This window comes from Sceloporus occidentalis, unplaced genomic scaffold (genome assembly GCF_023333645.1).
Source record: "Sceloporus occidentalis isolate IW3139 unplaced genomic scaffold, rSceOcc1.0.p SCAF_14, whole genome shotgun sequence".
Lineage (NCBI taxonomy): Eukaryota > Metazoa > Chordata > Lepidosauria > Squamata > Phrynosomatidae > Sceloporus > Sceloporus occidentalis.
The window spans coordinates 12,057,298-12,071,861 of record NW_028316994.1 but is presented as its reverse complement, the minus strand read 5'-3'; the positions used below and the strand labels follow the sequence as shown (position 1 = coordinate 12,071,861).

The 14,564-nt window shown below is 40.4% G+C and overlaps 1 protein-coding gene across 1 annotated transcript; it reads right to left on the bottom strand.

Moving 5' to 3' along the window:
- Positions 1-3,956: 3,956 nt before the first annotated feature.
- On the bottom strand, positions 3,957-13,952 carry LOC149303992 (vomeronasal type-2 receptor 26-like). The gene is made up of 7 exons (XM_089480897.1): positions 13,948-13,952; positions 12,466-12,627; positions 11,587-11,878; positions 9,811-10,665; positions 6,912-7,139; positions 5,157-5,283; positions 3,957-4,855 (listed from the first exon to the last, which is right to left on the bottom strand). The coding sequence occupies exons 1-7, from the start codon at positions 13,950-13,952 to the stop codon at positions 3,957-3,959; spliced, it is 2,568 nt and encodes an 855-aa protein (XP_089337023.1).
- Positions 13,953-14,564: the final 612 nt, after the last annotated feature.

The following is a 14,564-nucleotide window of genomic DNA, read 5'->3' as shown; positions in this document are numbered from 1 at the left end:
GCGGCGCCGTTGTGACGTCGTCGCACCATGCAAGGGCGCCTAGAGCGCCCTTTCCGCAGCGTGAGAAGGAGCTCCGAAACAGAGCTCCTTCCTTTAGATGGCTGCGCCAGCGATGCGAAGGACAAAGGGGTCAAGCGGCCCCTTTCTCCTCCTCCCCGCCGCCATCGGGTGTCCTTGGGGCATGAAGCCCCAAGGACACCCCTTTCCAGGCCGCATAGAAGCGGCCTTTTTGCCACTTCCCCGCGGCCCGGGGCCTCAGAGCCTGCCGTTGTGGCAGCTGAGGCCCCGATACAGGGGGGAAAGGGCCAGTTACAGGCTACCCCAAAGGGGCAGTCTGTAACACGCCTAAGTGGGCACCAGTCACTGCAAGAGACAGGGATCTGTTCTCCTGTTGAATGGGATGTATCAGACTGGTGAGCAATCTCTGGTGCAACATTCAAAAACAGGATTGCTCTCTCACAATTCTTTTTTTGCACTGGATCTCTGGAGGGAGATGGGAAAAAACATCGGTTTGTTGTGTCCAGATCAACAGGAGAATGGACTCATATGCGGTTATCATGAATATAAACCAGTCATGAATGCATAATTCTAGATTATGCCTTGATAACCAAGATCATGAATCCCAGGCATCATTTTTTTTTCAATGTCCACTGGATGTCCTATTAGAGTCTGTCTTTTTGCTTTTAGTTTACATTAATTGTCTGTATTTGTTGCATTTCTCTCCTGCTTTTCCTTGAAGGAGCTCAAGGTTGGTCATTCACGCCATTCTTATCTGCACAATAACTGTCAAATAGGGAGGGGATGCCCATCTGAATCCAGGCTAAGGCTTAGGGCCTGTTCATACTAATCAGTTGTAGCACTCTGATTCCACATTAACTGCAGTGGCAACTTCCCATGGATTCCTATGGATTCTGCCTCTCTCCATACAATCCGCCCCGCACTCTCAAATTGGGCGGAAAACATCTATTAAGAGTTCCAAAATCAAGATATATTTCTTCTTCACAAAGGGCATTCTCCATCTTGGCCCCACAGATTTGGAACTCCTTGCCCGATGAGCTCCGCTCAGTCACCACTCTAGATCTATTTAGGAAAAATTTGAAGACCTTTCTTTTCCGCCCAGCTTTCCCCCATGTGCCTTAATACTATCTTTTTCTCCCTTGTTGCATATTGTTCGATCCAGCTATTTTGTTGTATGGTTTTAATATGGTTTTAAATTGTTAATGGTTGTAATGGAATGGTTTTAGAGTATTATGTATAGCTTTTAATTGGTATGGGGGGGGGGTTTGGTTGCACTGTTGGGATATGTGTTGTCATGTGTTATTCATTGTTGTAAACCTCTGTGATCTGTATAGGAATAGCGGTATAGAAATAAAATTTCATTCATTCATATAAAGTATAAATCTCAGGAATTCATAGGCTGTTGTCATGGCAGTTATAGTGGAATCATAGTGCTCTTATTGTGTGGTTTGAAAAGCTCCCAAGAGATGTTGAACGGTGCAAAGTCCTCCAATGAAATGTATGCTTTGAACCTGGGTCCCCTCAGTCCTTGTCTAATACTAACACTATTTCAAAGTTAAGCTCCCCATCTATTAGCATTGGCAAAGGAGGAGCTTCTTCAATCCTCCAGCATTCACTGGTCAGGGCACTTTTCAGCAGGCTGAAATGAAAAACAGGGTGTTGTGATGATCCCTGGGAGTCCAGCAGCCACCCAGCCGCCCTGTGCTTGGCTCTTACCCCCAGGGAGTCCCTTAAACTTTCCCCTAGAGTCTCCTAGGTCTCCATTCCCGCTCCCTGCTGAGCTGAATGAGACCCCTTGAGATCCTGTATTCTTTGCTGCCACCACCCAGTGAATCTCAATGAACTACGTCTCCCTAAGCACACACTGGGACTTGCTAGGGATTTCTAGTTTCGGTTTCCTTGTTAACTTAAAGCAACCAGTAACCGAGCTAAGACGCGTGTACAGGAGCAGAGAGAGACAGCAGATACTTTTAAAGAAAGATATTTATTTTAAAGAAATAGAATAGGATAGGAAGATATCATTCATGCAAAGCCTCCTTGCCTTGCAGGTACAGAAAAGCATAGTTACAAAGAGTTCATTTCAGGCAAGCTATTAGATAAACATAACAAAACCTAAACGCACTAGCTAATACATTTCCTAGCTACTCACACAGTGACGGGATTTGCAGTCCTTGTTGAGTTCTCGGATGCAAGGAGCTGGCCCTCATTGCCTAGCTCCACTTGCATTACTTCTGCCTTCCTCAGGGCAGGCACACAGCTGTTCCCACAGCAACCTGCCAAGATGGAGAACAAAGAAAGCATAGGGTTCCCCCGCAAGATGAGGAAGAGGGGAGACAAAGGACCACATGGCCCCCAAGGGCCTTGTAAAGGTTTTCATGGAATGTTCTTGAATCTCGCGGTCGTACTCTCTGATTGGTCAGTTAGACCTTATGTCAGCTATGATGTAGCTGCTCATTAGCATGTGATGTCAGCTCTCATTAGCATGTACCTCCCTCCAGATTAACCCTTTGTGGTTCAGGAAAAGTCCCCAAATGACTGGAGGGCCCAGTCATTACAGGTGTAAATGTCTATATGCTTTTGGCAAACTCAAATCTGCCTTTACATTATTCACCGGTCTCGTGATTTCAAAAAAGCCCTAAATATTTACTCTCAGCTTCTTAGTAGGGTGCCTTGTTTTCTAATGTTTGCTTGATAAATATATCTTGCCACCCAGTTTTAAGTCCCACCCCAAATTTTGATGTCTATCAGCAAACTTATTAAAGTCTTATTTTTGGTCTTTGATTTGCCGCCAAGCATCTTTATTTATTTATTTATTTATTTATTTATTTATTTATTTATGCACCGACCTTCAGCCCTAGAAGCTATCAGAGAGGTTTACAATTATTATTATTTTTAATTCAACTTAGAGATTCACTGAGTCACTGACACAGGATCGGATGAGTCAACTGACAGTGTGGGCAACAACTTAGGTTCATGGCCATAAACAATTTCAAATGGTGAATGCCCTATGCTCTTATGAACAGCTCCATTAAAAGCCAGTTTTGCATGCAGCAATAAATTAATAAGTCAAAAATACAAAATTAATGTTTGTAATGTATTTTTTTTTAGGGGGTGGACTATCAGAACCTGCATGCTGTCAGAGTTCTTCATGGATTCTCTCATATAGATAGGGAATGCTCTTGAGGATGTTTTCTTTCAAATGAGAAATTATGCTATATGCTTCCTTGCCTGGGCTGATGGGTAGGCTAATAGTTACTGTGGCTTATGGAGAATTAGATACCTAGTTGGCATAGGGGAAAATAGGATATGTGCAGCTGTTTAGGATAGTTTTGGCAAGGGTAGATTTGGAATGTGTAAGATGTGGGCAGCATTGGAATGGTGTCTGGTAGTGTATGTACATACAGCGCTGTGTAATTTAATTTACAGCACTTTATAAATAAAGGATAATAATAATAATAATAATAATAATAATAATAATAATAATAATAGTGACGAAAAGAGGGGTGGATGGTGGAAATGCCTGAGTCTGAAAGATACAGAGTTGGTGAGAAGGTTGAGAAGGAGGGTTGGCTAGTAGGGGGGAAGAAGCAATGGGAATTGGAGGTGAGTGCTAGTTTTGGGGCCGAATGGAGTTCAGGTGGAGTTTGGATTTCTGGGTTTTTTATGTATTGCTTGGCTGTTGGGGGGCAGTTCTGGTTTAAATGCCTACTGGTGAATTGCTGACTATGACCATTCAGTAAAGTTCTCTGTTGTTTCAATACACTGGACTCTTTGATGCACATTGGTTCTGAGTTTGGTCAAGTCTGAAAGATAGAGTCATGGAAGTTAAAGTGGTGTCATGCTGCTTTAATTCTGCAGTGGGCCTCCACCTTCAAGACAGGAATACAGCAATGGAAAGTGGGCCAAGGAATATTAAGAAATAAATGTGAAGATCATCCTCATTTTTTTCTTACTAGTTGCTCTCTGCTGTTTAGTTCAGGTCTCAGGATTATAAGGTAGGTTTTGGGGAAGAAGATGCAACCCAGTAAACCAAGACTGGAAGCCAAGATGGATAAGATCTCAACAGCCACCATGTATTTCCCTTTGGTACTTAGGTAGGAAGGGACAAAAGAGACCCAAACAGTACAAAACACCAACATGCTGAAGGTGATCAGCTTGGCTTCATTGAAACTATCAGGCAACTTCCTGGCAAAGAAAGCCACCGTGAAGCTGGTGATGGCCAGAAGACCCATGTAGCCCAGGACAATATAGAACATGACATCTGAGCCTTCATTGCATTGCACTATGATCTCACTGATCTGGGAGTGCATGTCAAGCTCTGGGAAGGGAGGACATGTTGTCAGCCATATAACACAGATCCCACTTTGGATTAGTGAACACAGAACAACAATAGATAGTCCCAGTCTATTTCCAACCCATTTCCTCATTCTGTTTCCTGGCTTGGTGGCCATGAAAGCCAAAACCACAGTAATGGTTTTGCCCAAGACAGATGACACCACACATGAGAAGACGATGCCAAACATGGTTTGTCGCAGGAGGCAGGACACCTTCCCAGGTCTTCCAATGAAAAGGAAGGAGGACAGAAGGCAAAGTAAAAGTGAGGCAAGCAAGACACATGTAATGTTCCAGTTGTTGGCTTTGACAAGAGGAGTATGTCGGTGGTGAATGAAAACCCAGGCCACTAGAATGGTGATGGTGGAAAACAAAGTGGTACAGCCAGCCAAAGTTGCTCCCAAGGGTTCACTGTATGATAGGTAGGTCACAGTTTTGGGAATACAGTGAGTCTGGTTTTTGTTCGGATGCTGCTCTTCTGGGCATTTCTCACATTGATCTGTGTCTGAAATTCAGCAACAAAACCTCAGTGTTTCTACTATGTAACTTCTAGTTTTAACAGGCATCACATCACAGTCACTTGTGTTATGTAAGAAATATTAGATTCTGCCCACTGAAAAGTAACCGGTGCCAAATCTTTTCTGCAGTTTCCTGATAATATTAACAAAAGGGATGTATGAAAATTTTCACATGTCCATTCTAGCTTATAATCAACAAGCAGATTTTTTATGCTGAATGTCTTGTTCAGTACGACCACCATAAACAAATCTGGACCATCCCTTCCCAAATAACTATTTTGTACTCACCAGCATAAGGTGAAATTCCCCCTTCAGGGCACTGAGCACATCCATAGCAACAAATTTGCTCCATTGGCTGGACAATCCTGGTGAAACCAGGGCTGCAACTATCAACACATGTGGCACGAGGAACTGTCTGGTGGAAAACAACAAGAAGGAAATTGGAGGGGGAAATAGACAAGATTGTTACAGCTGTACTTCCTTAATTTTGAGTTTTGTGGCATAAGTCTATAGAACCAACTAAAAGTGGAATTAATTCTTCGATTAGAAAATTAAACTGCACTAGAAGTGTAATGAGAAACTATATAGTGGTAATGGAGGTTGTAAATAGTATTTTGGGAGGCCAAAGACCTAATTACGCCAGGCCCTAAGGCATCACTATTTCATTAATCTAGGAACTTCAAACATACCAGATCGGGACTATCACCCAGTTCTTGCAAATCTCCATGGTCCTAGCCCTTGACTTCCACACACTGGCCTTCAAAATCCTGCATCTCTGCCCTATGGTCTTCTCAGCATGCCTTTCAGGCTGTATTACTATTATTATTATTATTATTATTATCAATCCACTGGAAAGAAAGAAAGGAAGAAAGAAAGAAAGAAAGAAGGAATAGAAATATGCGGAGGGAACTATATCCTACTTGGGTATATTAAGGAGGAGAGGTGGAGAGGAGCAGAATCATGTCCATTCACACCACATGACTGCCTGAATATTGGAACTGCTTCAGGAGGAATGTATCACACATGCATGAACAGAGGAAAAACAGTGTGATTGGGAGGCAGTGATGGGTTTTGCCCATCAATGAGAAGGAGCACTCCAGCAATGACACAGTGTTGTATGATAAGGTACAGCCACAGATGCTACTATCCTTCTCTAAATCCACTTTTGAAGTGTCATGTGATAAAGTCTCAAAGAAAGAATGGGAAAGAAATGGGGAGGGGGAAACACTTATCTCTACTTAAGTACAGTAAGGACAAGGAAGGAAAGGAGGATCAGAATCATGCCCTTTCACATCACATCACTGCATGCATAGCGGAACTGCTTCAGGAGGAACTTATCACACGTTCATCAATGGTGGAAAAGCAGTGTGAATGGGAGGCACTGATGGATTAATAATAATAATAATTATTATTTATTTATACCCCCCTCTTGAGCTAAAAGGCTATCAGAGCGGCTTGCCTGAGAAGAAGCGCTCCAGCAATGGAGGGACTACAGACTAACTACATGCCAAGCCATGCACCCTTCGGAAATGAAAGCAAACAAAGCCCATCTCATAGTTTGTTTGTTTTTCTGCAGTACTGAACAAAATATATATCTGTGGGAATTTGCAATAATAATAATAACAAGAATAAGAATAATAATAATACATTTCCCACCTCTCCTTGAGGATCGAGGTGGGATTACATACAATAAAATGAATACAGATACACATACAAATACAATTACAATTTACAATCAATAAAATACTAACATATAACTATTGATACATCCTGGATTTTTATTTTCCTATGATTGGACCCAAGAATTATGGAGGAAAGATATTGACCCTTGGCACCCAATGCAGCATGGAAAGTAATTTAAAGTATGTGTTTTCCAACAGGTGCTTGTGGTAGGGGTGTATATGGATCAAATGCTTTAGTCCATGCATTGACTAGAAATCTCACAAGCCCAGTGTATATATGCCAGATGAATAGTGCAATCTCATTCTCTAACCACAGGAACAAACTAGGTAACTGAGAAGGTTAACCAAAAATTATCTCTACCTGTTGAAACTTGTGATTCCACGAAATGGCACTTCCGTTAATGCTGAACCTCTTTCCGTCAGGAGCTTTGGGATCCATCCTCCCAACTTGGACTTTCTGGAAGCTTTGGTTGGGGAACGTGATCAAGTTGATAATATCATATCCAAATTCCTGGTCTCCATACTCACTGAAAAGTATTTCTTCTCCAACACTATTGTTAAAGTGAATGTTCCTCAGGAAAGAGCAAAGCTTTATTGAAGAAAAAAGGTAACACTCAGTGTAATGGTAGGGAAAGTGTCAATGGTTATCTCTTTGTAATTTCCTGTCATCTCAGCTTTGTCAACTCATTCTTATCATTGATTTAACCACTCTACACAGATCCCATAATGCTAAAAGTGAATTCACTGAATTTTGTAAACTGAACAAGGAATAGCTGCAAAACACAGAAACAGGCCTGGGATTAGGAGACGCACCCGACAAAGCAGGGAGAGAACATTCTCTCTCTTGCTTTGGTGGAATCCCTCCGTATACATCAATAGTTACCTCCCCTCTCAAAGGAAAACGTAGTGCAACAATGATACAAGAAGGGAGCAATCTCTCCTTCTGTCCTTCAGTTCTCCCTACAGTGGAGTATTTTCCAATTATCATTGGTAGGAAGACCACAAAAGACTCCCAGGCCCTCTCTTGGCACATTATCAATTTTTATCTAAAAACTCAGCTGAAAGTGCTTAATATTTCATAATTAAGAAGCTTCAGGGATGGATAACAAAATGGCAGTAAAATTAGAGAGATTCCACAGACAATTTATTGACTAACTCTAGAATTAAAAACAGAAATTCCATAATAAAAACTGCTTCTACCAACAGTTCAAAGAAGTGCTGAGTCAAGAACCCTATGAAGATACCATTAGATCAGGAATATGCCCAGCAATGCCAAGGCTGAATACAGTCCAACGAAGTTTGCAACACAAAGTGTGAGAAATATGTCAAACAGTTCTCTTCCTTAAGAAATGAAGAATAAAACAGAGGTGGGCAAGACTTTCAACATGACACAGCAAGCCTCTCTGTCAGCAAAATTCATCTGTAGACTAGCCAGGGGATACCAGCTGCTTGGCTATGTCAGTCAAAATTTATATATACATCATGCTTACACATATTTGTGACCTGTCTCATAGGGAACAGACATATATTAATAATATGATTAGTATGTACTTTATAGTAGTAAAGTCATTCACAATCAAAAGGTGAGCAGGACCTAGCTTTAGACTTCTAAATGAAGCCTACATAAAGGCTCCAAGAAAGGATGTAGCTGCACTCCAGAAATAAAGCAATTGGATACCACTTGAACTGCCATGACTTATCCCACAGAATCCTGGGAATAGTAATTTGGTGAGGCACCAGAGCATTCTGAAAGACCAGGCTGAATATCTCACCAAACAGCAAATCCCAGGATTCCATAGGATGTACCCATGACAGCTAAAGTGGTATCCAACCGCTTTATTTCTGCAGTGTATATTCACTGAAAGAGACAAAATCAGAGCTTTCTGAACGGAAAAGTTCCACAGGTCCTGTGCTATTAAATCCAACATGTGAGATTATGGGGTGGAACAGACAGGCAAAATAAAGCAACTTCCAGCCCCTTTGAAGCTGGGGCTTCAAAGTAATTATTTATTTATTATTTTATTAATATATTTCTATCCCACTTTCGACCATGAGATCTCAAGGCAATAAAAGCAATGTAGACAATTTAAAACAATTCCAAGTAAAAACAACAAAAAATTAATTAAATCAGATAAATGGATATTTAACAGATCACCAAGGGTTGGACATATTCCTTATTCCAGTTGAATAGAATATGATCCAGTCACATGCAATTCATAGGAATTCAGGCTTGTTGTACCTCCTCTCCCCCAGAAAAACTCATTTAACTCTGTAGAAAAAGATTCCGCAGTTCTTACTGGAGTATCCACTGAAATCTACAGAAATGCACATTATCATATGTGTGGCTGTCCATCTGCGTTGTATGCATTCAGATGGTCATGCATTTTCAACAGACGGAGGGTGAACTCGGGCGATGATAACCAAAGTTACATGGGAAAGTGAAGAATATTAACCGGTAATGCAGATGTGCAAAAACTGCAGAAAAGGCACATCTTTTCAACAAAAACCCCCATGTCTTTTTACTATTTTATTTACATACATGGTGTTTCACACACACAAAAATGGAACTTGACTTGGATGAAGGAAATTTGAAAGACTGGAGGAAGAAATATCCATAAATATGCAAGTGAAAATATATTCTTTGCACAAAATAACAAAGACCTGAAACGCCTTCTAATGAAAGTTAAGAAGAAAACTGCAAAAGCATAGCTAAGGCTAAACATTAATAAGATAAGACTGGTGACAAAAGAAGATTTACAGAAATTCAGAGCTGATGATGAAGACACTGAAACTGTTTTGCTCTACCCTGATTTAGTCATCAATAAAAGTAGGGATTATAATTAAAAATGCAGAAGAAGACCAAGAAGTGGAAGGGTGGATATGAAGGAACTCAACAAGATCTTCAAATGCCAAGATATATTACTAAACACCAAAGTCAATCCACACCGTAATATCTCTGATCTCTGTGTATGGCTGTGGAATTTGGGAAACTGAAGAAACTCACTTCACAAAGTCAAAAATAATCATAATATGGGGTTTATACATGGTACAAGAGATACGTGGAGATGTGGCTTAAATTCCAATGTAATTCCAAATAGTGTGGAGCACGTATCACTGGCAGACTATGGTCCAAGCAGGAAGATCATCATCTCATTCTGTGGTTTGGACAATGGACCAACAACAGCACTTCTTCATACCAGAAAAATCCCATTAAGTGGGATCCTTATATTTGATGGGTAATGGGAAGGGGCATGACTTACCTGCCATGGCTGCACTTTCAAATATTTCTGTCTATTTCTGATCCCATTTCTTTTTTGTTTGTCTCTCCATGAATATAAAGCATGTAGAGAATGTGCTACAACATAAACAGAATTGTAGATGCTGTAGCTCAGGCCAGATAGTCTTCTTTCAAACACAGTTCCAGGGAGGTGACTCAGGTTCTCCTTCCCAGTGCAGTTAACCAGGTTCACCCAATAAATGGCATTTGATGCTAATGAACATTGAAAAGCAGTGGACCAAAACAGTTGGATTAAATGTATTCTTGACTCATATGGATTTATGGCCTCAAGAAAATCCTGAAATCCTGGCACTGTGTTTGTATGGTGTGAGAAAGACAAGCTGCCATTGAGGGATCTTACTGTGAGGTTATTCCAAGGAAAAAGAGTTGTGACATCCCACTGAGAAGTTATGACCCAAACCCTCTCCATGGGATGCATATGAATAAATTCAAAATTATCAAGAATTATTCGTAAGCCATCCATAGATTGATAATTCCCATGGGCAATGAATACATTGAGTTTAGACAACCGGAGGATGGATAAAATCTTTTTGATGGCATCATGATGAACTATTGATCTGAAGCTTCCCACAGTTGGAATCACCTCAGTCATTGCGAGGCAAATATTGCTCTGTGAGAGCTTTGGTTTCAGGGTTCGATGAAACGTTTCTCCATTGTCATCATCTGAAAGGAGAAGACCCACCCAGTTCCATCCAAAATGCTTCAGGAGCTGCACAATCCCTTCATATTGAAGCCTTTCATTCGGAATCATCCCAAAGAAGGAGGGGAAATGGGTTTTATCTCTCAGGACAGGGTCAAGAAGAGGGCCATAGGTGAGCTAATAAAATCATAAAACATGTATTAAAAACCCTAAGAAATGCATCCAACTCATCTGTATCCCCCAAAATATCACCAGAGAGGACTTTCCAATGAATAGAAAATGACGGAGAGGGTTCAACTTTATGATACAGCACATGATTCCTATGCAGAAATTCCCAGGTTGGTTCCTTGGCATTGTTGGTTAAGGGTTGAAAAGATACATCTCTGATCCCTTGAAAACCTGGTATTATTGATGGTGGAGCGATGGTGAGGAATCTGTTACTCTCAATGTCTCACCATTCAGACCCAGATAATATGACCAAGGGTTAGGGATGGTGGAAAATGTAATTGGACAATATCTAAAGGTTCCTCAACCCTGGTTTAGCAAAATTGAGCCACAGAAATTGGCAGTCTGACTTTATATAGGACAGCTGCCATTCTCAGTCATATTATAGCCAAAGCCCATTTTGTGGGAGAGATTTCTGGCCTACAGAAGACTCTCAGGAGGGGGCTCTAACCAGATTGATACAGAAAAAGAAGATCTATTGTATTTGGAATATGGTGTTAGTGAAACATTGACTAAAGATAGCTAATGCTTTCTCATTGTATTGCATTGATGGAAAGTACCATTTAACATAAGAGAACTTATCTCACTTAACTGAGGGAAGTCTACAAAACATTACTAAGGGAAGGCAAGTGACACATGTATTGGCTTGACTGTTGTCATTCTGTACTAGAGAGACCCATTGAATCAATAGGATGGACCAACAAGTTGACACTTCGTTCAGCTATTGATTCAATCAGTCCACTCTACTTGAAGAACAATTAAGAGCTTGATGGAACCAATACAATTCAAGGTATTATGTTTAAGTGAGTAAACTTTGTTTCCTACAGGGTAACCCTGTGTATCTGGAAGAATAAAATAGAAGAAAAAACATACCTGTGGAATCTTGTATGTATTTAAGATGTTGGCCATTTGGATGGAGTTGTAGGAGGTGAGCCCACCAATGATGGCCATGAGCTTCTGCTCTCTCTTGCAGAGATAATTCAGAGGGTTGCCTTCTGAGGTGAAAAGCAGATCCAAAGTGGCCCAAGAGGCTCTCAGTGGATTAAAATCATTGTCATAAATCTGGGATCCAAGTGTGATGTTGGGTAACAGCCTGTCATTGTTGTTGATTTCATGAATGGCAAAAACAAAAGCAAGGACATACTGGTAGTTTTTTGGCATAAGACTGTAAAGAGAATTTCACATAGTCTTACAATCTCATATTAGAGCAACAAGCACACTTTATGCCAATGAGATTCATGCATGAACTTCCACAAGTAATAGTTATTGTCCCTTCGACCAGGATTCCATGCACATGTTCTGGTTTTCTTTTTGATTTTGAGGGGCTAGGTTAAGGTTTAAACAATGGATGATAGATCTGCTCTAGGTTTTAATTTGAGCCTCAAATGAACTACCCAATGTGCTGATCCCTATTCCCAAAATTAATTCTGTATGTTAGACAGTTCCTCTTAAATTCAATATAAACCTGGAGGAGATGCACAGCCCTACTAGTGTCAGAACCCACCGCCTGCGCTCTTTGTGTGATAATTCCCGATAGCAAACCGTAATGTGACTGTATCCCAGCAAGGGTAAGTCCCTTTTTTTAGAGTGCAATAATCTCCATTTGGTAACTGTGATCAGTTCTGGGTACTTCATTTTAAAAATGATATGAACATGTTGGAGCAAATTCAGAGAAAGGCAATGAAGGCGATAAGAGGAATGAGGATGATTACTCCAATGCAGTTTCTTGTGGATGGGGATCTCTCTACTTACGTTGCTATTGTGTTGGAGCGTGGATATGCCATAAAGTTGTGTAAAGTCAATTCATCATACATCATAGATACAAATTCACCAATTATGACATCATATTTTGGATTCATGATGTGAGGCAGAGCATTTGTTTGCTGTCTGTGTCCAGTGTTGTTCAAACTCATGCTGTCAAGGAAAGATAATGGAATGAAGAAAATGAGTACTGATAAGAAAAACATATTGTGCGCTTACAAAAGTTGAACTCATTGAAACACTTGCATTGTCGCAGACATAGATGATAGCATAATTATGTGATTATCAGCTGAATCTGTTTTGAAAGAAACCAGAGGAAATCACACCCCACAGATGACTGGGTAACCTTATCAAGAGCCAGATTCCAAACTTTGTTTTAGTCCTCCAGATGAAATATCAAAGCTTCTTGCAGAGGAATTTCATCAGGGTTTGCATAGAAGTAGGTCCCACTGAGTTGAAGGAGATTTATGCTCAGCTAAAATGAGATAGCATCCTGAATTGAGTCTTTATAGATACAGCATTGACATGGCACAAGCTACTATGTTGTTTTTGTGATTAGTCCCATAAACAGCCTCAGATTCCGTTGGGACGTCCACAAGAAACAGACGCAAGCCATATCGCTCCAGTTAATTGAGGGGTGGAAATGGTCTGTCCTCAAAGGCTTTAGCCCTTGAACAATCGGAGGAGAGCCAAAGAAAACATGTGTACCTGATTTATTCTGACTGTATAGTATAGTGCTCTTCACTTGGGGTGATGGAAAATATGGGTTTTTTAAATTAAGTTCTTATTAAATGGTTATACATCTAGAAAAAAAACACATGACGTTACTATACATATATACAATAACATTCCGAAAACAAGATAAATAAAATATCTTTTGTCTCATCTATAATTTACTTCCTAGATGGTGTTTAATCCTTATATTTATTTTCACTAATCAAGTTTCTTATCTAATAAACTCAATCCAAAAAAGAGATTCAAACACAGCAGATTCCCAGCATTGGCTATACATATTTTCTACTTCCGCTTTTTGGGAAGGAGAGGAGTGTATTTTTATCTTTTATATATATTATAATTTCCCAACCAATTCGGCGTTACAAGATTCATTAACCGAGTAATCTATTTCTATGAACAAGAAAAGAGAAAGAAGGAGGAGGAGGAGAGAATGAAAAAAGGAGCAGAGAAAAGAAATCTTTAAATATATATATATCTTATGAAATTGGATACCACTTAACACAAATTAATCAATATATCTTTCTTCATTCTTAAGTTTTTTCTCTCTATATATTTTTACACAATTCCATTCTTTTTCAATTAAGTTTGCTTTTTCATCCGTATTCTCTCTCATATTCTCTCTCATACGAGCTGTCAGTACGTCCGTTTCCATTGCCTCATGTAGTCTATCAAGTCAAATCTTACTGCTAAAGCTATGATGGTGAACCTATGGCACGTGTGCCGGAAGTGACACATTACGCCATTTCGTCAGGCACAGGCCCTTGGGCAAGGAGAAACAGGAACGAGTGTGCCCATTCCTCCTTCTCCTCCCTGCCATTGGGACTGACAATTGCTTTAGACAAAAGGTCACAGCAAACTGCCACATACTCAATCATTGTCATGAGGGGCACATCAACTGGTTTATTCACATGAGTAGCCCTTCTGAGTTTCTTTGGCACAGAGTCTATTCTTTGACTTGTGAGGACTCCTGGAGCCTGGAAAAATATTGCCTGGCCATGAACATCATCTTACTATCTATGACTAATCATTCAAGCCATCCAGCTCTCTTGTCTTGTGGCAAGCACACAACTATCTGCTTCACATCTACTCATAATTCAGAGAGCTGATTTCGCCTTATAGATGTATGTATACAGTTTAGGATGGACAGCCAGCATTGCATAGTGGTTTCAACGTTGGGATTCTGGAGACTAGGGTTCGAATCCCTGCTTGCCCATGAAACCCAATGCCCTTGAACAAGTCACACTTTCTCAGTTTCAGAGGAAGGCAAAGGCAAACACCTCTGAGAAAATCTTGCCAAGAAATCCCCATGATAAGATCACCATAGCATCATCATAAAGTGTAAACGAAGACACACA